Source organism: Muscardinus avellanarius (genome assembly GCF_963383645.1).
Source record: "Muscardinus avellanarius genome assembly, chromosome: 9".
Taxonomy (NCBI): domain Eukaryota; kingdom Metazoa; phylum Chordata; class Mammalia; order Rodentia; family Gliridae; genus Muscardinus; species Muscardinus avellanarius.
Window position 1 is genome coordinate 102,841,018 of NC_137795.1, and position 25,486 is coordinate 102,866,503.

Genomic DNA, 25,486 nt, shown 5'->3' on the forward strand with positions numbered 1-25,486 from the left:
GGGGCTGTAGAAGAACAAGAGCAACAAAAATCCATTAGCAATCCCGTGGTACAGAGAAGCCAGGCTGGCCTTGCAGGCTGGAGGGGCTGAGCTTTTAAAGTATGTGGCTGACAAACAGACGCGGCTGATACTATTTTTAAAATAAACATCTGATTGAACATCCAGAATAAAGATGTGCTGCAGATTACGAGTTCTACAGTCTCTCGGAGGAGGGGCGTGTGGGTGGAAAGGAAGGCAAGAAAGGAAGAAAGAAAGAAAGAAAGAAAGAAAGAAAGAAAGAAAGAAAGAAAGAAAGAAAGAAAACCTTTCCTTTCTCCCCTTCCATACCTCCAAACACATGCCCTGCAGATAAATGACCTATAGAAAGGTCAAATGGGTGACCACAGAGGTAGGAGAGGCCCCTTCCTTCTGTCACAAGCAGCAGCCAGATGGACCACAACTGCATTTAAGGAGCACTGTGTTAAGTTGCTGAAACCAACACACACACACACACACACACACACACACACACACACACACCAATTACATATACATATATATACATACACACAAATGTGTATGTGTGTGTATCAAAAAGAGTGGAAAACAGATAACTGATAAATGTGGCTGTTCAATGACTGTTAAAAATAAAGTGCAACCAGGCCAAAAAAAAAATAGATTGTATATGTCTAGCTTATGTCTTCCCTAATGAAGGTTTTTATGGAGCTACCAACTACTGTGATATTTTGGAGGAATAAGGCCTAATAGAAGTCAAAATTTAGGATTTTTTTTTTTTTTTTTTTTTTGGTGGTACTGGGGGTGAAAACCAGGGGCTTTTCTAACTCCAGGCTATACTCCAGACCTATTTTATACTTTATTTGGAAACAGGCTCTCACTGAGTTGCTGAGAGCCTCACTAAGTAGCCGAGGCTGGCTTCGGACCTGTGAGATCCTCCTGTCTCAGCCTCTTAAGTGCTGGGATTACAGGCGTGCGCCACCAGGCCCAGCTAAAATTCATGATATTTTGAACAGTTTTCAGAAAAGATCCAATGACAATATCAAGTTGTTGGTATTGAAAAAACAATACGGGGGCATTATGGCAATTGTGAGAATAATTCAATATTGAAAGAATCTGCCCAAAGTCTGTGTATTCTGCTCAGAGCACGCACTGTTAGAGCTCTGGATTCCAACTGCTGCTGAGCTTTCCACAAGCTCCAATGGCAACATCACCATCGCCTTGGACAGAGGCCGGGACTGTATCACAACAGCCAGTGCACAAGCGCCGGAGCCCAGCTCCACCAGTCGCTGCGGTGGGGTTGTGGGCATCGTGTGCCTCTGCTCCTCATCTGTAAAGTGGAGCAGAAGGTAGAGTCCTTGGGAGACTTCAATGAGCTAAGACTACGTAAAGCAATTAGAATAAGGTTTAGAGGAAGTGCTGGATAAGCATCTGCTGCTACTACGACAAAGGAAAGGCAAAAATGGCAGCTGTAAAGGCTAGAGATGATCACAGAAAAGACCAGGGGACAGGATCAACTCAACCCATGCTGTACGCACACCCTCTCTGCAGCGTGCCTGCGAAGTGGCCGTCCATGTGTGCTCAGCATCATTTAAGTCCCAAGTGAACCTGTCGTCAGGAGGCTGAGTTCACAGGAGGTGTCACTGTGTCCAGAAACACCAGGAAAGGACAGACAGAGGGAGCCTCACTGTGGACCACACGCTCTCTCCTGGAGTGTTGATATTCTCTGAACCTTAGAGTATAGATTTGGACAAGTATAAAATGTGTAGGTAAAGTGCTATGCCACTCTGAAGTTATTTCCAGCAAAACGACTTTAGAAAATTGTAGGCTCATGGATGTAGACATAATGGTTTATTTGGAATCTTGGTGGTTTCAGTGTGTGGATCTAAAGTCTAGAGGTTAGCTAGAAGCCAGGGGCTATTGCTCACACCTAAAATCCCAGTACGTGGGAGGCTGAGATAGGAGGATTTGGGGTTCAAGGCCAGTGTACAGTAATTTAGGAAGATGCTATTTCAAAATAAAAAAATTAGCTGGGCGTGGTGATGCATGCTTCAAATCCCAGTACTTGGGAGGCTGAAACAGGAGGATCACAGGATCATGGCCAGCCTCAGCTACTTGTGAGGCCCTCTGCAACTTAGTGAGACCTTGTTTCAAAATATAGAATAAAATAAATAGGACTGGGGGTAGCTCAGAGGTAGAATGCCCCTGGGTTCCATCCCCAGTACCACACACACACAAAAAAAAAGACAAAAAAGACAAAAAAATTAAAAAGGACTGGGGGAAAAGCCTGGCATGGTGGTTCACGCTTGTAAAACCAGCTCTTGGGAGGCTGAGACAGGAGGATTGCACAGGTTCAAAGCCAGCCTCAGCTACTGAGTGAGGCTCTCAGCAACTTAGTAAGACCCTGTTTCCAAATAAAGTATAAAATAGGTCTGGAAGTATAGCCCGAAGGTAGAAAGCTCCTGGCTTCCACCCCAAGTACCACAAAAAAAAAAAAAAAAAAAGAAAAAAGAAAAGAAAAAGAAAAAAAGGACTAGAGATGTAACTGTGGTAGAACCCTTTTTGGTTCATTCCCTAGTGCCACACCAAAAGGAAAAAAATTAAGTGACTAGCTGGGGCTGGGTGTGACAACACACTTCTGCAACCCCAGGTACTCTAGAGGCTGAGGCAGGAGGATGGCAAGTTTGAAGCCAACCTGAACAACTCAGTAAGACTTTGTCTCAAGTAAAAAAATAAAAAGGACTGGGAGTCTAGCTCACAGGGAAAATCTCCTGGGTTCAATTCTCAGTACCCTCTGCCTAAGAAAAGAGGATAACTGGCCTTTGTGTCTTGATGTCCCTGTCATAGGCTGAAAATCAAAAACAAAACAAAAATCAAACCCAAAACAACTTTGCTCAAGTAACTAAGTGCCATGAGATCCAATAAATCCACTCAAATTCAGTATTCACTGTGACCTACTTCGTAAGAGGCGGCTGTGCCAATTCCTTCACAGTGTCTAGCAGTCGATACCACATAGCGTTGTCAAGGAGCTTACGTGGAGTCAGCAGAGGTAAGACAACTGCCGCCGTGAGAGTGAGCAGGAACGGTGCAGTGCCATTACAAAGGAAAGACCCAACAAGTTCGATAGGAGTGAAAACAAGGGAAGGCTGCTCTAACTGGAGGTGTCAGGAAAGGCCGGGATGGGTGCAGGCCAGCCGGGTGTGAGGACGCAGAGGGGCATTTGAAGACCCGGAAGACTGCAAAGATAGGTTGGAAGTAAGCAAAGAGACGCTGAGCCTGGTGGCGCACGCTTGTAATCCCAGCATTTGGGAGGCTGAGACAGGAGGATTGCGGTTCACAGCCAGACTCTGCCACTTAGGCCCTCTGCAACTTAGTGAGACGTTGTTTCAAAATTAAGAATAAAAAATGGGGCTGGGGTGTAGCTCAGAGTAGAATGCCTCTGAGTTCCATCCCCAGTAACACACACACACACACACACACACACACACACACACACACACACACCCAGATAGGTTGGAAATAGATGTTTGGGGGCTGGCGGTGGAAGACTTGGGGGACAGAAGTGGGAACCATGTGCTAGACACCTGAGGGTGCAGATGGAAATGGGGCCTAGGAGGAAGGAGAGAGGAGGCACAGTCCCCTGGGAGGAAGAGGCCCTCCTGGATTTGGTGCCTGGTGTGTCTGCGGCTCAAGCAAGGGCCCAGAGGCATTCTGGGTCAAGGCCGGGCCTGTGAGGCTGAAGGGGCCTCTGTGGTGTTGCTGACCTCCCCACTCTGCCACAGATTGAGGCCTGGGAGCAGGAGCAGCTGAGCCAGCCTGTCTGCTTTGACTGCTGCTGTATTGACCAGTCTCCCTTCCAGCTGGTGGAGCAGACAACTCTGCACAAGGTGAGTGCGCGCCACCTGCCCGGGCAGGCCACAGGCACAGGGAGGGAGGGCCGGAGGTGTGGGCCCGCGCTGACCTGTGTCCTCCCCACTCAGACTCACACACTCTTCTCGCTCCTCGGCCTCCACCTCGCCTACGTGACCAGCATGGGGAAACTTAGGGGAGTCCTGGCCCTGGAGGAGGTAAGGGAGAGATGGGGACAGGATGCGGGGCACAAGCGGGGGAGGAGAGGCATTGGTATCTTGGAGGCCCCTCCAGGCTTCCCTCTCTATTGCTCAGGCAGAGATCGGAGGAGGGAGGGGAGCTGCAGTGGAAAGCAGGGATTACAAAGCCCATTATGGCCAGAGTCCTGAAGGGGGCCCCTTGATCTTCCATGGGTAGCCTGGGTTTGGGATGGGCTCATGGCGTGAGTCACATTTCACAAGGGTGTGCCTAGGGGAGGGCTGTGCAAAGAAGTCAAGGGGAGAGTGAGGGAGTCACCGAGTTGGGAACCGGAGAGGCAGAGAGCCGCTGCTGTGTGGCAGAGCTTGCTCTCTCCCTCTTTGTCTTCTTTCTTTGTTTTCTGTTGCACGTTTTGTCTTTCTCTACTTCTTCCTTTCCTCCCTCTCTGTTCTTCTCACCTGTTTCCCCCTCGTGACTCCCATCTCTTTTCTTTGCCCTATTTCATACCTCTCTCCCTCTTCCACTCCTCTCCAGCTCCAGAAGGCCATCGAGGGCCACACCAAATCTGGGGTGCAGCTCCGCCCTCCCCTTGCCAGCTTCCGGAACACAACTTCGATTCGAAAAAGCCCCGCTGGTCCCCCTGCTCCCATGGAGGGCTGGAGTCTGCCTGAGGATACTGCTGGGGCCCTTGGAGCTGGGAATGGAGCTCCTGCCTCTCCAGAGACACCTGTTCCATCCCTGTCCCCAGAGCCCCCACAGCCCTTGGCCCTAGCCAAGGCAGAGGGCGAGCTGGAGGAGCTGGAGCTGGTGGGAGGCCCAGGGCCAGAGGAGGAGCTGGCTGACATCTTGCAGGGCCCCAGTCTGCGATCGACCGATGAGGAGGAAGATGAACTGATCCTTTGATCACCTTGGGCCCTCCTCTTGAAGACTGATGAGAGGCCCACACCAGAGGGTGGGCTTGTGTGAGCACAGCAGGCCCCGAAGTCAGGACGACCACACCTACATTTGGCCCCTCACAGGGATTTTTTAATGTAAGAGTGATCATCTTAAAAAGGAGGAGTCAGAACCTGGGCAGGGAAGAGTTTCGGTCAGTTATTTAGACCACTTCCTTCATTCCCAGACAGGCAGGAGGCTCTAACCTTCTGAAGGGCGCCTGCAATACCATGGGGCTTCCTGGGTTTTCCTGCTGTGTGGGTGGGGTCCCAACCTCTGATCATTCCCCACCCCAAGTTCCTAGTGCTCTTCCAGCACCTTCCCAGCCTCGGTTGTCTATTCTATTTCCAAAGGGCATGAGTGAGGGAAAGCCCAGAATAATCATGGCCCTGCAAGTTCCATATCGGAGGGGAGACAGGAACACCTCCTGGCATTGTGGACTGATCACCCCCGATGTGCCTTAAACTGTCCACAGCTGATCCTCTGGGAGCCCCCGATGCCCTGCTGCCCCCTCGGCTCCCCACAATCTGCCTCTAGGCCCTTTCCTGGCTGCCACTGCCCATTTCCCAGCCAGGAACATTGCTATGGCAGGAAAGGCCAACCATATTCCCCTTCCTCTGTCCCCTGTCCCCGAGATGTGCACAGATAGACTACCAAGGGCAGACACCTGGAAAAGAGAGGTGTCTTGCTGCCACAGTCATGGCCCCCGGGTACTGTCTGCCTCCTTAGGGCAGAAAGCCCTCCTGTTTCACATCACAAACTCAAGGCCCTCCATTTCCAGGTTACTCCCTACAAGATACATCTTCCTGCACCCCACTGCAGCTGTTGACCTGTTCTGCCAAGGGTCTTCTCTGCCCCAGAGCCCCCTAACTGGGGCCCCTCCTGCTAAGGACCAAGGGTCCACATGGTCACCCAGTCTCTTGGACAAACCCCTCGGGTTCATGTAGGGCTGGGAGCTGGAAGGGCAGGTCTACCTGGGTACTTCCCACCCTTGGGGAAGTCACACCTTTATCCTCCAAGTCAGTAGCAGAGCGCCTGGTGATGGCGCACGCCCTGAGTTGCCTTCCCTAGAAAGGGACGCCAGGTGTGCTGCACATCCAGACTGCTGCTCTATACCCCTGGGCTCTCCTCTCTCCCCGTGGGGCTCCCTGGGTTCTGCAATTGCGTCCTTTCTCCAGCCTTCTCCTCCTGCCCCTTCCCTGTGCCCAGTTCTCTTCCCTCCCCCAAAGAAGACACTCGAAGCCAGAGGATACCAGCACGTTCTGTTTAGTATCATTGAACACAACCTCTGGCCCTCTCCAGCATGGCGGCGGCCCTTCCGCCTCCCAGGCCCAGAGGCAGACACTGAGACCTGGGTAGGAGGATTGGCAGTGGGCACCCAAGCCCATGCCCATGTGTATATAATCTATAATATTTATATATATTTATATAGAATTCTCTCTGTAATATATGTCATAGAATCTCTCTTGGTCCTGGGGTGGGAATGTCACATTAAGAAAACATGCTAAGACTGGCCATAAAAATGGCAATTTCTCAGGCCTGGAAGACAGAGTGGGATGTTTAGGTGGGGGCAAGGAGAAGAAAATAAACTCACCCCCCAAGAAACCCTCCCTAGCACAAAGGTAAGAAGGAAGGTGGGTGGGAGGATGGGACAATGGAAGGGGAGGAATGGAAGGTTTGGATTTTCATTTAATAAAATCAGTTGAAAATGAAAGTGCAACCCCCCTAAAAAAATCAATCATTTAGCAAGAGCAGTTTCATTCACAAGAATATAAAAACAGCCCTGCTCTGGGGCTGCTGTAAAACGTGCTGCACAGCCTTCAACCCCAAAGGAAAAGCGACCCTTCCCCACCCCCCAACAGCCTCTTCCTGCACATGCCCCCCTCCCGCCCCTTAAAAAGGCTAGAAGCAAACCCCATGCACCCTGCCCCCAGCACCAGAGAGGCAGTCCCTCCCTCCCTCCAGAAGCCCAAAGTGGTCCCAGGCCAAACCCTCAGGTCTCCTCCCTGTCTAGGGTGGGGAGGCGCTCCCAGCTAAGGGCAGATCCCACCGACTTCTGTCCGTGATGCACCAGCACCAGCGATGCCAAGCCCCTGCTCCTGAGCCAACCCTGCTAGGTGCCTCCAGATCCCTAGTCATCTTCCATCAGAGACCATTTGGCTTCCTTGGGAATGGGAGGGAGGTGCTTTAGTTTACCCTTCCTACCTCCCCAGGGCCCTGAGCATAAAGAAACTGTCACGAATGAACCCGCTCACTGGACTGGACGTCCACTGTGACCTGTGGGAAGCAGAGAGGGCGCCAGGGGATGAGATGAAGGGGAGAAGGTGGCGCATTGGTAGAAGGGGCTGGAGAGGGCCAGGAACAAAGCCCACAGGAAGAGGGTTAGCCTGAGCATGCAGAACTCCAAGGACCTGCAGCAGGAGACCGGGGCCAGGGAGCTGCCCGGAGGGCATGCCAACCCTTCCAGTGCTCCTAGGAGTAAGGTCCTGGTATGCACAGTCACGACACATCAGCAAACACGAGAGGTAACTTCTACTGTTCAGGTTCAGGCAGCATTAGATGAGGCAAGTGACATTCACCTACCTGGGCTCTGCACGCCCACTCCTCTGAGAACCACCCTCGGGGTAGCCTTTCCCCCACCCCAGAAGACAGGTCCTGGTTACACTTTGGGAGCATGTGTATGAGAGCAGGAACGTGCTAGGGACCAGGCCATAGATGGAGAGAAACACCCCAACTCTCAACTTCTTCATCCCAAAGCCAGAGAAGCTGAGCCCGTAGGTGAGGGGTAGTGTGTGCCCAGGGTCCGGGAGAAGACAGTGCCCCTGTCTCAGCAGAGGATCAAGGAGTAAGACCCCTAAGAGTGTGGTGGGACACAAGGTCTCGGGGATACAACCTCAGTTGTGCAAAAGGAAAGAAGGAAACAGGCAAGGGGTCCTCGGCTTCTGCTCCTGCACAAACTCCGCCTGTGTCAAGGGCCAGGAGTGGCCCCCGCTGCAGGGGTAGGGGCACCGTGCACCCCAGCTCCTCCCTGGCCCTGCTCGTACAGAAGTGCTGGGCTGACCTGCTGCTCCCAACTGGACTGACTCACTGCAAACCTGTCCAGACCGGGGAGGGAGGGAGGACACCGGGAGGCCCTCTTGGGAGTCCTGGGAGGAGCGACGAAGGCGCAGAAGAAGCCAGTGCCCACCTTGGCCCACAGCCACCAGCCCAGCCCTGCCAAGGCAACCAGAGCACCAGACTCCTCCCTCCACCCTGCGCAACCCTGAGTCCCCAAGAAGTTATAAAAAGTAGAAAAGGCAAAGAGAAAAGTGTAAACAGCTCCAGAGAATTAGGGGGGGGAGACCCAGCCCTCATGCTCCCCCACTGGCAGGGGACACAAAATCCTATGTCCTTTCAAGCTCTGTAGGGCCGGGCTCCCGGAGCAGGGGATGGAAGAGGGCTGGAAGGGGAGCGGAGCTGGAGGAGCCAGTGCCAGCTGGGTCTTTCCCAGATCATTAGGATCCTCCTTCCTGCTGCCATGGGACATTCAAGATCCCAGAACAATATCCGGGTCTGTCCTTGGTCTTATGGATGACCCTCTTGTCTCTGAGCAGGCCTGGAGATACAGTCATGCTTGCACCCCCTGGAAATCCCAGCTGCCACGAACACCTCCTCCTTGGCTCCGGCTCTCAGAAGCCAAATTACCCGCAGAGGGCAGACTGTCCACCCCGGACACAGATGCGCCCTTCAGACCACTCCCTTGTGCCCGCCGAGCCACAAGGCCTGCTCCTCACAGTCGGAATGAGCTGGGGCCACTGCCAGAGAAACAGTCGGGAAGAGCAAGAGTGAAATGGAGAAAGGAGGCATTCAGACAGCACAGCCAGGCTCCTGGAAGACGCAATCAGGGAGCAAAGAACTGAGATCCAGTCTCCAGCGCGGCCGGTCGTCAGAGCTCCTGTGCCCGGGCTGCGTACGCACGGGCAGACCCAGAAGCCCACAGCTGCAGCTCTTCTCCCTTGGCCACACCAGGCTCACAGCCATCTAGTCGCCTGGGTCTCAGTTCCCCGAACTGTGGCTTCAAGAGTGTAAGCCTAGATACAACCCCCTGAAGGAGGAGGTCCTCTGCTTACCAGGCGAGGGCTGGAAGCTCCCGGGCTCCCTGCTGTCTTCTGCCCGGGTTTCAGCTGTGCTGCTGGGGCAAGGGAGGGTATGGGTTGCAGCCATGCCCCTCGGGTGGAATGGGGTGGAGGAAGCTAGTTGTTAGCCTCACCCTCCTCCTCATCGAAGCTCTGCACACCTGAGGATGTGACGTCAGAGACCTTCCGGCTGAGAGCAGTCGATGCCTCGGGGTCTTCTCGAGGAGAAAGTGACTCCAGATCCCGGCATCCTGCATCCTCATCTTCTTCAGGAGCTAAAGGCCTCTTCTCCTCCTCAGCAGGGCCCCTGGCCAGGTCCACACCACCCACCCCTGATGCCCAGTCAGTGTCTCGCCCCAGCAAAGGTGGAGGCTCCTGAGCAGAATATCCAGAAGCAGGCTGGGAAGGCCCCATGTCGTGCAGGCTGGGCTGTGAGTCATCAAATGCAGGGCCAAGATAGGAGCCGGTAGCTGGAGAGGCAATGAGGGACTGGTCGCTGGCTTCCCAGGCATCTGACGAGCCCAGACAGTACATGCCCTGGGACACATAGGAGTGAGGCCAGCCGTCCATCGGGGCTTGAGCGAGGGCATCTATAAAGAGAATGAGAGAGGTCAGAACAGCTGGAGAACCTCAAAAGCACAGCACAGAGGCAAGAGGGTAAAACAGACACACACGGAAGGCAGGGAAGTGGGGCGCTGAGACTGATGGGAAGGTCCTAGAAGAGGCAGCCAGGGAGGTAGAGGCTGGAGCCGTCCCTCACCCTGACTCTCCATCAACTCCTGGTAGTTGTCACTGTAGCTGCAGCCCAGTGGCTCCTGGGTGGAGTTGACGCTCATGTCCTCACCATCCATGGATGACCAGGCCATGAGAGTGGCCTCAGAAATAGCAAACTGTTCCATGACACCTGCAAGAAGAAGCACAGTCAACACAAGACTCCCGGGGAACAGTAGACACATGCAGCGGGGCCGACGCACCAGGGCAGTGTTGTTCCATAGGATCAAAATGTAACATGCTCTAATGGCCATGTTTATGAAAATAAAAGAAACCACTAAAATCAGCCTTAGTAATATATCTCCTATTGTACTTAGTTCATATATAAAAAGCAGTTATTTCAACATATAAGGAATATAAAAATTATTGAGATATTTTACATGTTTTTATTTACATGAAGTCTTTGAACTTCAGTGGATATTTCACAAGGACAGCACATCTCCATTCAGACTAACCACATTTCAAGCTCTCAATAGGCACAGGTGGCCAGTGGATACTTTCTTAGCCAGCACAGCCTTTGTATATGCCCTAAGACAAGGCAAAATCATGGGGGCTTCCCAGAAGGTCAGACTTAGGAATCCTAGGAGATAGAGTTGGGGGTCTTCTGGTGAGATATCCTAAGGGATTTAAGTTAGGGACTTCCAGAAGTTTGTCTTTGGAGGTTTTCAAGAAGTGAGCCTCTGGTTGAGAGCAGAGGGAGCTAGGTGGTAGGTTTCCACATCAACAGAGAAAACCCAAGGGAGTGTGACGGGATTGTGAGTCTACAGTGACACAAAGTTGAAAGCTCAAGGTGTTGGGAGGAGAAGGGAGGGTGTCATGGGGGGCGTGCACTTCAGGGTCCCTATTCAAGTCAAAACCATGAGCTAGTTGAAACTTACACTGCTACTATTCCATCCTACCTACCTCCCCACCCTTCAAGGCCGCCGTCCCCCACTCCCACTAATATTTTCTTCTACCACTCATACCACTAACACAGAGATTCTTCCCTGCTGGGCCAGACCTACCCCTCTTACTAAGCATCGTACAGAGAGCTGCCTGTAGGGTTCCACCACCCTTGTAGTAAACTGCATGCCTGTCATGGTACCTACACTGCTTTCCTAGAACCAAATCTCTGCTGTAGACCAGGGTCTCCAAGCCCAGTTCCCTTGAATGCCTAGTGACTGTCATAAGTAATGAGTCCAGTAAGTGAATCCATTACACCAATCGCTGATGGGCAAAGGCCGGACGATCCCTTGGGCCTCTCTTTCTTTCGCTTTTAGAAACATGAGTGAAAGAGGAGTCTTTCAAGCCCAGGGCCCCTGTGGAATCTTCCACAATGGGGAAGAGAAAGCATTTGGCGGGCTCTCAGATCCCACCCAATTCTCCTCACCTTCTGAGATGATAATAAAAACAGGTTTGCCTGCACTTACTTAAAATTTAGCAAAACAAGAAACAACCCAAAAGCCTCTGAAATTAGCTACTGGGAAATATAAGTCTGTGATCAACCCAGATGGAGCCACTCCTGTCATAGGGAGAAATGTTGGAAGGTTAGTCTCTGGTTATCCCCAGACTAGGGTCCAGCGTCCAAGTACCTGCTAGAAAACGTGCCTCCTTCTCGCCGTCGCTGAGGTCGGAGTAGGCATCCGTGTCCCTGCGCACGGCCTCGTGGCTGTGTTGCGGTTGAATGGCGGGGGCCTTCCCCCAGCCCTGCCACTCGATCATGTGGGCCACCCGGCCTTGCCCCATGGCGGTAGGCTTCGTCACGTGGTCCTTCATGCTTCGAGAGATCCCTAAGGGGCCAGGCATTCTCTACATCCTCCAGAATATCACACAATACCCAGATTCCATCCTCCCCACCATCCCGACCCCAGGAATATGGGACTCCATTCCACTGGGGAAAGAATTCCCTAGGATTGCGCATATGAGAGAGGCCTTGTGGAGGCTGGGAGGAGCTCCATGGAAAGGGGAAAGAAGTCAAGGGAGTGGGGGCAGGGGCCCTCATCAAGCCTGAAGGAGGAGGGAGACTGAGACCAGGAGTATTCCAGTATTCCCATCTGGACACGTTTTAGCCAGAGTCTCACCTGAGAACGAAGACTTGGCCAGGGCCCCAATGCCGTAGGCGTTGGAGTTTCGTTTGAGCTTCGGAAGGATGGAAGTGGTGTCCTCCATGGAGAGCTGAGATGGGAAATGTGGAGGAGAGCAAAGGAACAAGAAGGTATGGGGGTGCCCTATATATGGGATTTCCAGGAGGGAGACCGTGCACTGGGGCAGGTGATCAGGAAAACCATTCTACTCAGGAGTCACAAGGAGGTCTAGTCCCCAACTGCGCTTGGAAACGAGGGGGGAGGTGCAGCACGAGAGGGTAGCGCCAGCTGGAGTCAGGCAGTGCTGTGCTCTCTGAAGGGCTCAAGGGAGAACTCAAGGGAGGGCACTCAGTGGGGACCGAGGAGCCCTGGGGGCGGCTGGACTCACATTGATGCCATCCCACGAGAAATCAGTCCGCGTTTGCTGTAGGAGAGAGGAGAGGGAATGGTATCCCAAGGCACTTCCAGGAGTACATGCAGCCCTACCTTCCTCAGAGGGACGTCTAGAAGTGTGAAAAGGAAGGCCATCTTTCCCGAGACTAACTCAGGGAAGTAAAATGGTTTGGCAGGAATTTTCAGGAGAGCATGGAGAAATATTCTGTCAGTGTCAGTCCGCTAGAGGGTCTCGGATGCTGCCGTGGAATTTAGGAAGAGATGAATGAGCAGGCAGCTAGACACTGGGGGTGGGGGAGTTGTGTTCATGATGGCTCTTGGGGTTTGTGCGTCCTTTGGTGAAAGGGGCTGGGTACAGAGCCCTCACCTCAGTCGAAGGCCGATGGAGGCTGCTCCCATGCAGCGAGCTTGTGCTGTCCATGTTGATTTGATCGACATCCTTCAGGCCCTTCCAGTCTACTGCAATCACCTCGTTCCCTGAGAGGGCCAGCGGGTTAGTTAGTTGCTCACCCCCACCCCGGGCCCCTCCCAAATGCTGAGGCCAGCCACATAGTGGGACTGGTCCTCCCACACAAGCCCCATCCCTCTCCCCGGCAGTCCTGCATGTCCTTCTACACCCTTACTGTCCCCAAATTTGAGGAGAGAGGAATAATAATGCGGAACCCAAACATTCCGTTTTAGCAGAACCAGGAATAGCACACTCAGACAAAGTTTTTCCTGGCCACATTTGTTGTTGTTGTTGTTTACACAGAGTGCAAGGGGTCTGCTGTGAGATTTTAGCAAGAAAACAATTCTCCATTCTAGCCTGAGGGTTTCTATAGGGTATCTGGGCTTTTCACCAATTACAGTTCTACCAACAAGGGCAGAACTTATGTAAGGGGGATGGATGCTTCTTTGTGTGTGGGTTTTATTATTTATGGGGTGGAAAGAAGGCATCTTTTCTGGAGGGAGGACCCTCCATGATAACGGGTGAACTTGTGTGATAGGCAGGTAACTTGTGGGGGCTAAAGGCAGGAGGCGAGGGACAGGTCTTGAGAGCAGAGACAGCCAAGATGTGACAAGGAGACAGGCACCCAACTGTTTGTTGTGAGACAGGTGATCAACTCAAGAGGAGGGGCAGGAAGATGGAAGGAGACAATAGGACTTTGCAAAACAGGAGAGAGAAGAGAAGGAATTCAAGCCCAGGAGAAGACAAAAAACAATGGGAGGAGGGCTAGTGCTAGTTTGAGGGCCAGTGGGAAAAGCCTGGGACCTAGCAGGGAGACTGCTGGCCCAGTGTGTTCTGGTACACGCTGAAGTCTTAGGGAAGAACTTCTTGGGTACTTGCAGAAGGATTCAAGCTCCGTATGGCTGCCTGAACCAACTGCTCTCAGACATCCTTTACACATATCAAGTTTTGTGATGCTGAGTTTAGGGTTACAGGTCCCTTCTTGGGAAGAGATGCATTGAATGGGGCCTTGGGCATGCAGGATCATTGCTTGTGCAAAAAGAAGGGGACTGTAGAGGATGGGACTAGTGGAGGTAATAAGACCCCTGCAAAGTTGGCCTGCTCTTTCTTGGGGCTTTGGGGGAATCTGAGATGGGTCAGACCAGAGGCTGCGGTGGGGACAGAAGGAAGGTGGGCATCTAGACAGACAGCAGGACCGGGGCAGCTGAGAGCAGCCTCTGAGAAGAGAGATGGGGAGGACAGAGTGGGAGAGGGGAGGGAGGGGAGGTGGCCTTTGAGGAAGAGGGAGAGCTGAGTCAGAGGCTTGGGGGCCCAGGAGGAGGAAGGGCAGGGAATGGGGAGAAGAGGTGAAGGCCAAGGAGGGGGATGTCTCCATGGAAATAAACCAGGTCTCTGAGAAATCAGGCTTCTGGGGAGTGAGTTTGTTTGTAATAATAATACAAATTATTCTCTCTGCCTGAGGTCACCAGGCATGTAGGCGGGAGAAACTGGGAGTTGGGAAGGGGAAAATGGGGATTCGGAGAGAGGGCTGGGTTAATTTGTTATGCCTTAATAGTGGAGTGGGTGTCTGGGGTGGGGGATAAGGAGGCGGTGGTGAGGCAGAGGCTGAAGGGTGAGGACGGATTAGGAGGCGCCCCTCCACCCCGTCAAAGGTAAATAAAGGCCGGCCCCGCCCCGCCAGCCCCCGCTGACAGGTGCGGGCGGACGCCCGGCTCCCCGGCGGCGCCGGCCCCACCCTTCTGGGAAGCTGCTCCCGACCCCGCCGGGCTCCGAACCCCCGCCTCCTCCCCGCGTCGGTCCACCAGCCTTCCCCTCCCCTCGCCTCCCCTCCACCCCAGCCTCGCCCCCATCCCTGCGGGAGTGGACCCCATCCCCTCCCCAGGCACCGGCTCATCCCGCCCCCGCCCCGAGGGGAACGCGCACGTGAACAAAGCCGACCCGGGAGGCAGGGACGCCGAGAAAGGCAGCCGGGAGGGGAAAGGGTCGGGGGCGCGACATCCACGCCGGAGCGAGGGTGGCGGCGTGCGAAAAGGGCTCGGGGGGCTCAGAAGGGGGCAGCCCAGAAGCGCAGGGGGGCGAGGAGGCGCCGGGGACCGCGGAGCAGAGGCTGGCGGCCTGGGGGTGGCGGTGTGAGGAGCCGGAGTCGGCAGAGCGGAGGGAGGCTGATGGAGAGGCGAACCCGGAGAGGGACCGCGCCTACGGGAGGGCGATGGGGAGAAGGGCAGGCGGAGAGGGACCGGGGCCCCGGAGGCGCGGGGGGACCGCGAGCCAGCGGGTGGGGGAAAGTGCGGGCGCCGGGAGCGGTACCCGGGGCGAGGACGGGGTGGGGGAAGGGCCCAGGGCGACCCGGGCCGCGCCGGCCTCCGCGGGCCCGCGGTACCCACCCACAGTCCGCGAGCCGATGCAGCCCATGGCTCCGGGGGCCTCCGGGCCGGGCCCTCACCGACTCGGGGCGCGCGCCGGGGGCAGCACCGCGAGCCGCGCCGCCGCCCCAGCCGCTCTGCAGCGCCGCGGCTGTCTCCGCTCGGCTCCGCTCCCCCCTCCCCTCTCCATCCCTCCCCACGGCTGCCTCCGCCGCCGCCGCCGCCGCCGCCTGGCTCCCCCGCCCGGCTCCCCCGCCCGGGCTCCGCTCGCCCGGCCGGGGAGGGGGCGGCCCGGGGATTGGCTGCGCCCGGCGCCTCCCCGCCCCGGCCCCGAGCCGCTGCCGAGCCCCAGCCCCGGCCCCAGCCCCCCGCCCCCGCCCCTCACCCTGGCCCGGGATGCTGCTGGGGCCCCGGGGTTTGCGGCTCTGCACCCGAGGCGGGAACCCAGGGCCCTCCTTCAAGCCTAAGGGCTGGGGAGGGGGTGGGCATGGCCCGGGAGAAGGTGGGGTGGGGTGAGAATAAAGCCCGGCCGCAGAGCCTTGGAGACCAAATCCCGCAAACACTTGTTTTCTTCCTGGGGCCACATCTGGGACCCACGCGCGAGCGTGATTGGACACGGCTTCGGCGGCTCTGCGCTCGGCTGTGCACCCAAACAGAGCGTGGAGCCTTTGCCAGAGCATCTTGTGTGCGGCTTCTCGGCGCCGTAGGCTCCCTGGACCTTCTGGGGTGGGCGTGAGGATGGTGCAGACAATCTAACTCCGGGTCCGACTGGGATGGGGATTATGAGGATATTTCCGTCACGGCAATAATGAAACAGTAACAACAACAAAATAATCAGGACCCGAGGCTGGCTGGAAGAAAGAGTTTTAAATCCGATTCAACTTTCTGGAGCCCTGCTTTTCTCTGATAAACGAAAGCGTGGATGTCTGGCCGCAGGAAAAGGACACAAGACTGCCCCCTGGCTACTGGCGGGGAGCCCCAAAGGTACTGAGGACGCAGGGTTAAGAGCGAGGTTTGAGTTGCAATGGCTGAGGGGCACTGTTGTCAGAGCGGGCAAGAAAGCGGAGTCCAGAAAGACACTTAAGAAAGGGTAAGGAGCCCCGCTTTTCTCAGCAGTACCCAGAAAGCCCAAAGTGTGCGAGAACAGGCATCAGGGTAGCAGCCCTCGGAGAAACCAACGCTAATGCAGGTGTCTGTCTGCCGGCCACAGCTAGTGTCTCTCCTGGAGCTGGAGCGCCAGAGGAAGGGGGCGGGGCACCTGGTGTGTGCTTCTGACAGAGAAAGGCCAGGTCTTATGGGGGCAGTTCTGTAACCTTTAGATTATGAGTGGGGGGTTGCATCCTATGGATTCCAACTGAAGGTACAGGAGATGATGCTTAGTCGTTTTTCTAAGCTACAGCAAACTGCGTGATCAAGTAATTTGTAAGAATGGAAGTTTATTGGCTCACAGTTCTGGAGGCTGGGAGGTCCAAACGCAGAGTGTGCCATTGGCTTGGTATCTGTTGAAAACCTTCCCGGCTACATCATAACATGGTGGTAGGTATCACATGGGGAAGAGGGTAAGGGTTTTAACTCCAGTCTCTTCCTCTTCTTTCAAAGCCGCTAAGGCCATAATGGGGGGTTCCATCTCAGGGCCATGTCTAATCCTAATTATCCCCCAAAGATTGCACCTCCAAACGTGATTACATTATGAGTTTTGGGATTCCGTTCCCAACACTAAGACTTGGGGGGGTGCACATTCAAACAATAAAAGATACAAATAATCTAATTGCAGATCTGGGAGGTGGGATTATGGATAGAAAACTGATCTTTGGTCTAGGTCCATTAAGAAATCAACCAAATCTACTCTGAAAAGTGATGGGGGGACACAGAATAAGAGTTTATAGATATGCTTAGATTTTAACAATCCATTATGGTTTATTATTTCAATAGTGGTAAAGAATGTGATTTTTTTCCATATCTACTTACTATTCTTAGTTATACAAAAGAAATACAAATGGTTTCAGTCCTTCTGGAATATACTGAGTAGCTGAAAAGGGGGGAAATAGCAGAAAAGAAAAATGAAACAATCTCCATGACTCCAGTAATGCTTCCAGCCCTCCCCCCACTACTTGAGTAGAAGAAACACCAGATAATTAGCCGGGTACAGATGGTCATGGACCAGGAGCCTTCCCACAAAAACTATCTTCCCCTTGTAGTAATCCCCGAATAATCTATATTTGTACGTTACTACATAGCCCATACCATGTTCCAAATGCAGATACCAGCCCCTTCCTTTGGTCTCCTTAGTACAACTATGTAAAACTGGACCTACTCAAATGATTTAAAAGTTAAAATGAAGCCAGGCATGGTGGCTCAAACTTGTAATTCCAGCATTCGGGAGGCTGAGACAGGAGGAGCGCGGTTCGCAGACAGCCTCAGCTACTTAGTGGAGCCCCCTGCAACTCAGTGAGACCCTGTTTCAAAATAAAGAATAAAAAATAGGGCCTGGGATGTAGTAGCTCAGAGGTAGAATGCCCCTGGGTTATATCACCAGGGAATTAATCGCCTGAGAATTAATTTAATAAACAATAACATATGTCCATAATAGCATAATAAGCCAACATGAAAAATATTTTATAACTGTATTTGTTGACATAGAAAATTATTTATTTACTTCTTTATTTACTTATTTGTGTGTGTGTGTGTGTGTGTGTGTGTGTGTGTGTGTGTGTTACTGGGATTGAACCCAAGGGCATTCTACCTCTGAGCTACATTCCCAGCCCTATTTTATTTTTATTTTGAAACAAGGTCTTCTTGGGTGAGAGATGAGATGAGAGTCCCCCTACTTGCAGAGGCTGTCCTCAAACCTCGATCGTCCTGTCTCAGCTTCCCAAGTATTGGGATTACAGACATATGCCACTACATCCAGACTGAAAAATTATTTATGCTATATTGAGACATTATTTAAAAGTAGGTGATAAGCCTGGCATAGTGGCACATGCCTATAATCCTAGTATTTAGGAGGCTGAGATAGGAGGATCGAAGGTTTGAGGACAGCCTCAGCAACTTAGTGAGACGTTCAGCTACTTAGGAAAGCCTTTTAAAAGAGCTGGGATGACTTGGAGGTAGAATGGCCTTGGGTTCATTCTCCAGTAACTAAGGAGGAAATAAAAAAGATGACAATAGGCAAGCGTGGTGGCGCACGCTTGTCATCCCAGCTTTTGGGAGGCTGAGACGGGTGGATCACAGTTTGCGGACAGCCTCAGCTACTTAGTGAGGCCCTCTGTAACTCAATGAGACCCTGTTTCAAAATAAAGAATAAAAATTGGGCAGGGGTGTAGCTCGGAGGTCAAATGCCTCTGGGTTCCATCCCCAGACCCACAAAAAAAAAAAAAAGAAAAGAAAAGAAAAAAAAGATGACAACACAATAATTAAAGTTTAACAATTTTTCTTTCACACACACACACACACACACACACACACACACACACACACACACATTTTCCTGCCTCTCCTCTGTCTTTCCATGCCAAGTAACAATGGAATTTCCTGAGGAAAGCCTATGTTTCACAAAGCTCTAACCCCAATCATAGGTTACACTCTGACCCTCAAAAAAATCATAATTTTAACTGACTCATTTCAAAGTCTAAAAAGACAAGACTTTGGCAGAATGCCCCAGGGTGCACTGGAACTTCCTGCCTGGTCCCCTGGGCCCAGTCTCAGGTGGAATCCTGCCTCCCATCCCCTGTGTTGCTGGAGTGCGCCCCTGGCCTGCCGTGGGAAGCTCTTGGACAGAGGTTCTGAGCAAGTCCAGTGGAGCTGTGTTCATAACATAGATCCTCATCCTAGGACTGATGGACAGAATAAAGACTCTGTAACCTTCAGTGGGGAAAATGACATCTTTATATTTACTAATAAAATTGTAACTTGTAACCGAAATTCCCCACTGATTTCAGTATATAGGTAGGCAGCAAACCTGGGTAGAATCAGAGGAAATGTGTCTTTATTACCAATAAAATCATAGATGCTTTTGCAGATTTTTTAAAAATGATATCCTTTGTACTCATCACCATTTTGAAATTCTGGTATTTATTTACTTATTTTTATTTTTTGTGGTACTAGGGATGGAATCCAGGGGTACTGTACCACTGAATCACACTTTAAGCCCTTTTTATTTTGAAAGGGGCCTCTCTAAATTGCAGAGTAGGGCCTCTTATCTCAGCTCTCTAAGTACTAGTAATACAGGCACGTGTCACCACGGGGTTGAAATTATGATAGTATTGAACCTGCCTTTAAACTTTTGTGTGTGTGTGTGTGTGTGTGTGGTACTGGGGATGGAACCCACGGGCATTCTCCCTCCAAGCTATACCCCCATCCCTTATTTTTATTTATTTGAAACAGGGTCTCACTGAGTTGCAAAGGGCCTCACTAAGTAGCTGAGGCTATCCTCGAACCATGATTCTTCTGTCTCAGCCTCCCAAATGCTGGGATTACAAGTGTGCACCACCACGCCCAGCTCCTTTAAACTTCTTAATGGTGTGCGTGTGCATGTGTGTGTGTGTGTTGCTGGGGATTGCACCCAGGGCCTTACACACGTTAGACAAATGTTGTACCACTGAGCTATGTCCCCCAACCCCTTATTTGATACTTTTATAAAGAAGCAGATATAGTAGTAGATCACAATTTTATTAAAAACTATATTTTGATACAATTGGTTTCCTTTGTAACAACAGTTATTTCATTTTATACATTTGACATTTTTCTAAAAGATAAAACATGGGCTTTCCAGATTGCCCAAGAGGTCAACCGCAGGAAAAAGTTTAAAGAACTCCTGTGCTATAAATACATACTTGGTGGAGGGTTCTCTTCTACGGGAACTTAACCCTGTTAACAGTCGTAAGTGAAATGAACAAGGAAGATACTTAACATCCCATTTTGTAGACGGGACCCCAAAACAATAGTAGGCAAGTTTGCAGGGGTAAGAGAGGGTGCTAAAAGCTCAGAGTAGAGAACTTCATGCCTACTCAACAAATGAAGAGACAGCCCTCAAACACAGGTGCCTAAAAATGCCATTTCTCTTGTGTTAATAAGGGATATTAGTTCACAGTTAACGGCTTAGGGGGAAGGTCAGGCATGGTGTAATTGCATGCCTGTAATCCCAGTACTTGGGTGGCTGAGGCAAGAGGATTGAGGGTTAGAAGGTCAACCTCAGGAATTTTGGGAGACTCAGCGACTTAGGGGAACCCTGTTTCAAAACAAAAAATAAAAAGGGTTGTGTGCAATTCAGAGGTAGAATGTCCCTGGGTTCTCCAGTATCACTCACACACACACACACACACACACACACACACACACACACACACACAAAAAAAAAAAAAAAAAAAAGAAAGAAAGAAAGAAAAGAAAAAGAAAGCCTAGGAACAGGTCCAACTGTCCAACTGAGAAGCTGCGGTTCAAAGTTCAAGAGAAGAAGATTGATAGATTCCCTAAAGGTGGGAAGAGGTCGAGGGAACTGGGTTAGGCTCTGTAGGAGGTACCTGGCTCTTTCAGAGAAAGATGTCAGTCAGTTGCATGTTTGATATTAGAAAAAGGAGAAATCCCTGACTGATGTCATCGATTTTCTCTGAGAAACAGGAGGCAAGATCATCTACTGAGAGTCAGGTAATGGAAGAGATGGAGAAAAATAAAAATAGATAATATGCAAAATATGTAACTTTGTAATTGACAAAGAGTCTCAGTCTGCTCTTAGAACAGCCCTATGAAAATATCTTAGCTTTGTGGTTGAGAATCTGGGGCTAGAGGGCAATTACCCTTCATATCCCCAGGATTGCCTAGCTAGAAAGAGAACTGAGCTAGAGTTTAAGATCAGTTCAAATGAAAAACCTGTCCCGGAGCTGTAGATATGTGTTTATTCATTTGTTTTAAAATAATTAGCTACTAGGTTCAGAAAATATAATTTATACTTATTCTTTCACTCTTTGGGAGGTGTACTAGGGACTGAACCCAAGGACATTCTGCCTCTGAGCTACATTGAAGCCCTATTTTATTTTTATTATTTTGAAACGGGGTTTTGCTAAGTTGCTGAGGCTGGTCTCAAACTTGCAATCCTCCTGTTTCAGCCTCCCAAGTACTGGGATTGCAGGTGTGGTACTGGGATTGCAGGTGTGGTACTGGGATTGCAGGTGTGGGCCACTGCACCTCGCTTCACTCACTCTTTCTTTCTTTCTTTCTTTCTTTCTTTCTTTCTTTCTTTCTTTCTTTCTTTCTTTCTTTCTTTCTTCTTGTGGTACTGGGGGTGGAATCCAGAGGCTTTCTACCTCCGGGTATACTCCCAGACCTATTTTTTATATATATATATATACTTTATTTGGAAACAGGGTCTCACTAAGTTACTGAGAGACTCAACTAAGTAGCTGAGGCTGGCTTTGAACCTGTGCATTCCTCCTGTCGCAGCCTTCCAAGCACAGGGATTACAAGCATGCGCCACCATGCCTGGCTTTTCACTCTTTCTTTAATTAAAGTGGGTCCATAAACTGAAGAGAGGGATCTATCTCCCTCCATTCTGAGGTTGTGAAATGGGACCGGAGTCATTTTTCTTTTTCTTTTCTTTTTTTTTTTTTTAATGTTACTGGGGATGGAACCCAGGGGCATTCTACCCCTGAGCTACACCCTGGCCCCCCCTTTTTAAAATACTTTATTTTGAAACAAGGTCTCACTAAATAGCTGAGGCTGGCTGCAAACCTGGATCTTCCTGTCTCAGCCTCCCAAGTACTGGGATTACAAGCGTGCACCACCACATCTGGCTCAAAATGATTTTTCTTAAAATGATACTTAGCAATAAATCTGAGTGCTGTCTTAAAGTACCAGTAGCAGAAATGTCTTAATTTCTATTTATCAACATCTAGGAAGGGATCAGTCTATATCCTGGGGCCCAGCTTTGGGGCAGCACTTTGGGGGTCACAGGAGACCCTATCCCAGGCACCAGAAATGAAAGGGTTGATTTTAGAAAATCTTGATAAAAACAATCTTGGGGCACGCCTGTAATCCCAGCACTGGGAGTTGGGGGCACAGACAGCAGCCAGCCTCAGCAACCTCGTGAAGACTTCTACAACTTAGAGAGGCAAAATGCCCCTGGATTCCATTTCCAATAACACACACACACACACACACACACACACACACACACACACACCTGAGGATGAACAGTGATATAGTGATATGGGGTTTGTATTCTTTTTTTTTTTTTTTCAGTACTGGGGATAGAACCTAGGGGCATTCTACCTCTGAGCTATACCCTCAGCTCTATTTTTTAGTCTTTTTATTTTTGAAACAGGGTCTCACTGAGTTGTGAAAGGCCTCACTAAATAACTGAGGCTGTCCCCAAAGAGTGATCCTCCTGTCTCAGCCTCCCGAATGCTGGGATTTCAAGTGTGTGCCACCACGCTTGGCTTTATTTATTTATTTATTTATTTATTTATTTATTTATTTTTCAGTACTGGAGATGGAACCCAGGGAATTCTACCTCTGAACTCCAACCATCCCCCTCCAGCCCTATTTTTTATTCTTTATTTTGAAACAGAGTCTCACTGAGTTGCAAAGGGCCTCACTAAGTAGCTGAGGCTGTCCGCAAACTATGATCCTCTTGTCTCAGCCAGCCTTCCAAATGCTGGGATTTCAAGTATGTGCCACCATACCTGGCTCTGTATCTTTAAAAATAAGAGTAATTTCGAGTTCCGGGAAGATGGCAATGGAGAAAAGTGGCGTTTACGAGTCCCGCTAACAATCGATCTCTGTTAACACAAAATCAGTGCCTTTCATAGCCAGAAAACACCATCAGCAGAGAAATAAAAACTGTAAATACAAGGGACAGAGAAAAAGAGGGCTGGAAGAACAACCAGACACCAGAAAAGAAACCAGCCTGCAGTGCCGCGGCCGGAGCCGTGGCATGGACCCTCGGCGGCGCCATCTTCCCTCGCAGCACCAGGCTCCAGAGAGGAGGGGACTCAGAACTGAGCTCAAAACCAGAGAGGAGATACGCCGGCCTCATGGCCGAGGACGTGACAGCAGCGCCATACTGGTGGCGGCACTAGCGAGTTCACTGGACGGCTCCAGACCGGTCCACTCAACAAGGTTGAGGAACCACCAGGTTCCAGAGAGGAGGGGTGGACAGCGAGCTGAGGTGAGCAGCTGCGAAACAGCTGGGTGTAATTCAGCAGTTTTTTTCAGCGCAAGGAGTATCTAAAGCTCCAAGGGGCCAGACTCAGCACACCCTGCAGGGACTCAGAGCGGAGCTCAAAACCAGAGAAGAAATATGCCAGCTTCACAGCCGAGAGCGTGGCAGCGGCACTATATTGCCGGCGGCAGCAGCGAGTTCAGCGAGTCCATTACAGCTCCATCACCACACTCAACAACTGTGAGTCAAATTGCGGCCCCTACAGGAGAAATCCCAGTACTGCACTCCCAGGGACTTGCGCAGATAGTCTCCCTGGGTTGGAGATTTTTACAGTCCAACCCAGTGGGGAAATGGCAGTGGCAGAGAAAACACACCACAGTTGCAGCTCCCCACGGGAGAACGCCCAGCCTGGCATCCCCATGGTCTAAAGCAGCCTCAATTGACTCCCTGGGTCTGAGACTTTGTGATACAACCCAGTAAAGGAGTAGTGGTGACTGAGATACCAAAGACTCGAGATCCAGAGCACCTTAAGTGAAGTCATAGTGACCCAGGGAAGAACCCAGAAAAGGCACAAACTTCCAAAATCATGGGAAAGAGAAATAACAATGGAGCAATGAATGCCCACAACCCCACAACATCAGAACCTGATAACACAGAAATTCAGAGATCTCCAGAAGATCAAATTAGGAAAATAACTGTAGAAATAATAGAGGAGTTTTGAAAAGAATTCAGAGAGAGTCAAAAAGAGATAAAGGATGCGCTCATTGAAGTAAGGGCCTTAATTCAAAGTATAAACAACAGATTAGACCACATGCAGAATAGAATCTTGCTTCTAGAAGATGATCACTCCAAAAATGAATGCATAGTTTCTAATTTAGAAAAAAAAATCCAGCAGCAGGAATTTGACATTGAAGAAATATGGTCCTATTTTAAGAGAGCTAACCTAAGAATAATTGGAATAGAGGAGGGAAAAGAAGGTGAAACCAAAGGGATCAATAATCTCTTTAAGGAAGTAATAGCAGAAAATTTTCCAAACATAGAGCAAGAGGTCGATACACAGGTCCAGGAAACTTATAGAATTCCCTTTAGACAGGATCGGAGAAGAGGATCCCCATGCCACATAATTGTCAAAATGACCAATATGGAAGCCAAGCAGAGAATCTTAAAGGCAACATAAACAAAGGGCCAAGTGACATTTAGAGGCAAAGCAATTAGAATCACTCCAGACTTCCCAAACCAAGTCATGAAAGCCAGAAGGGCATGAAGTAACATATTCCAAACTCTGAAAGAAAATAACTTTCAGCCAAAAATTTCCTACCCAGCAAAACTATCTATCAAATTAGATGGGGAAATAAGAAGCTTCCATTACAAACAGAAACTGAAGGAATTTATGTCTTCAAAACCAGCGCTAGAGAAAATACTCATGGAGATTAACTGCAAAGAAGAAATAGGTAATACATGTCAGAACCAAAAAAACAAAATTTCCCATCCAGCAGACAACTAGGCAAAGAAGAATAAAAAGTATCTGAAACAGAAATAAAATCTTAACATTTTAGGAATTAAAAATTATCTCTCTATAATCACACTGAATGTAAACGGCCTCAACTCCCCAATAAAAAGACATAAAGTAGCAAAATGGATTAAAAACCAGAATCCATCCTTCTGCTGCTTACAAGAAACACACCTTACAAGTAAAGATAGGAACAAACTCAAGGTAAAGGGCTGGAGCAAGGTAATCCATGCTAATGGAAATCAAAGACAAGCAGGAGTAGCAACTATGATATCAGACAAGTTAGACTTCAAACCCAAACTTATTAGAAGAGACAAAGAAGGTCATATTTTACTGGTAAAAGGAATAGTCCAGCAAGAGGAAATAACAATAATCAACATCTATGCCCCAAACATAGGTGCAGCTACTTTCATAAATCAAACTCTTTGTGACATGAAGTCACACATAAATCCCAATACAATAATACTGAGAGACTTCAACAAACCTCTCACAACACTAGACTGATCTTCCAGACAAAGGGTCAGTAAAGATGCCTCAGAACTAAAGAACACCATTAACTAATTGGACCTGTTGGACACATATAGAATATTTCACCCAACTACAGCAGAGTTTACATTTTTCTCAGCTGCTCATGGAACCTTCTCCAAAATAGATCACATCCTGGGACACAAAATGAGCACTAGCAAATTTTAAA

The 25,486-nt window shown here is 50.4% G+C and overlaps 2 protein-coding genes across 4 annotated transcripts in view; one reads left to right on the plus strand and one right to left on the minus strand.

Annotated features, from left to right (window-relative positions):
- CLCN1 (chloride voltage-gated channel 1) overlaps positions 1–4,944 on the plus strand; it is a gene marked incomplete at both ends in the record, with an annotated part of 34,929 nt that extends 29,985 nt beyond the window's left edge. For both annotated transcript variants that reach the window (XM_080700918.1, XM_080700917.1), the window contains 3 exons: positions 3,777–3,881; positions 3,975–4,061; positions 4,576–4,944. In XM_080700918.1, the coding sequence (XP_080557044.1) occupies positions 3,777–3,881; positions 3,975–4,061; positions 4,576–4,944 (561 nt within the window). The remainder of the gene's footprint in view (positions 1–3,776; positions 3,882–3,974; positions 4,062–4,575) is intronic.
- Positions 4,945–9,206: 4,262 nt separating this feature from the next.
- On the minus strand, positions 9,207–15,291 carry FAM131B (family with sequence similarity 131 member B; the record flags this gene model as incomplete). Of its 2 annotated transcripts, XM_080701044.1 has the most annotated exons (7): positions 9,207–9,679; positions 9,850–9,993; positions 11,432–11,629; positions 11,921–12,014; positions 12,312–12,347; positions 12,684–12,793; positions 15,149–15,291. In XM_080701044.1, the coding sequence occupies 7 exons, from the start codon at positions 15,174–15,176 to the stop codon at positions 9,207–9,209; spliced, it is 1,083 nt and encodes a 360-aa protein (XP_080557170.1). The 2 variants fall into 2 exon arrangements, with proteins under 2 accessions (XP_080557170.1, XP_080557169.1); XM_080701043.1 differs by lacking the exon at positions 12,312–12,347 and having other exon boundaries at positions 15,149–15,176.
- Positions 15,292–25,486: the final 10,195 nt, after the last annotated feature.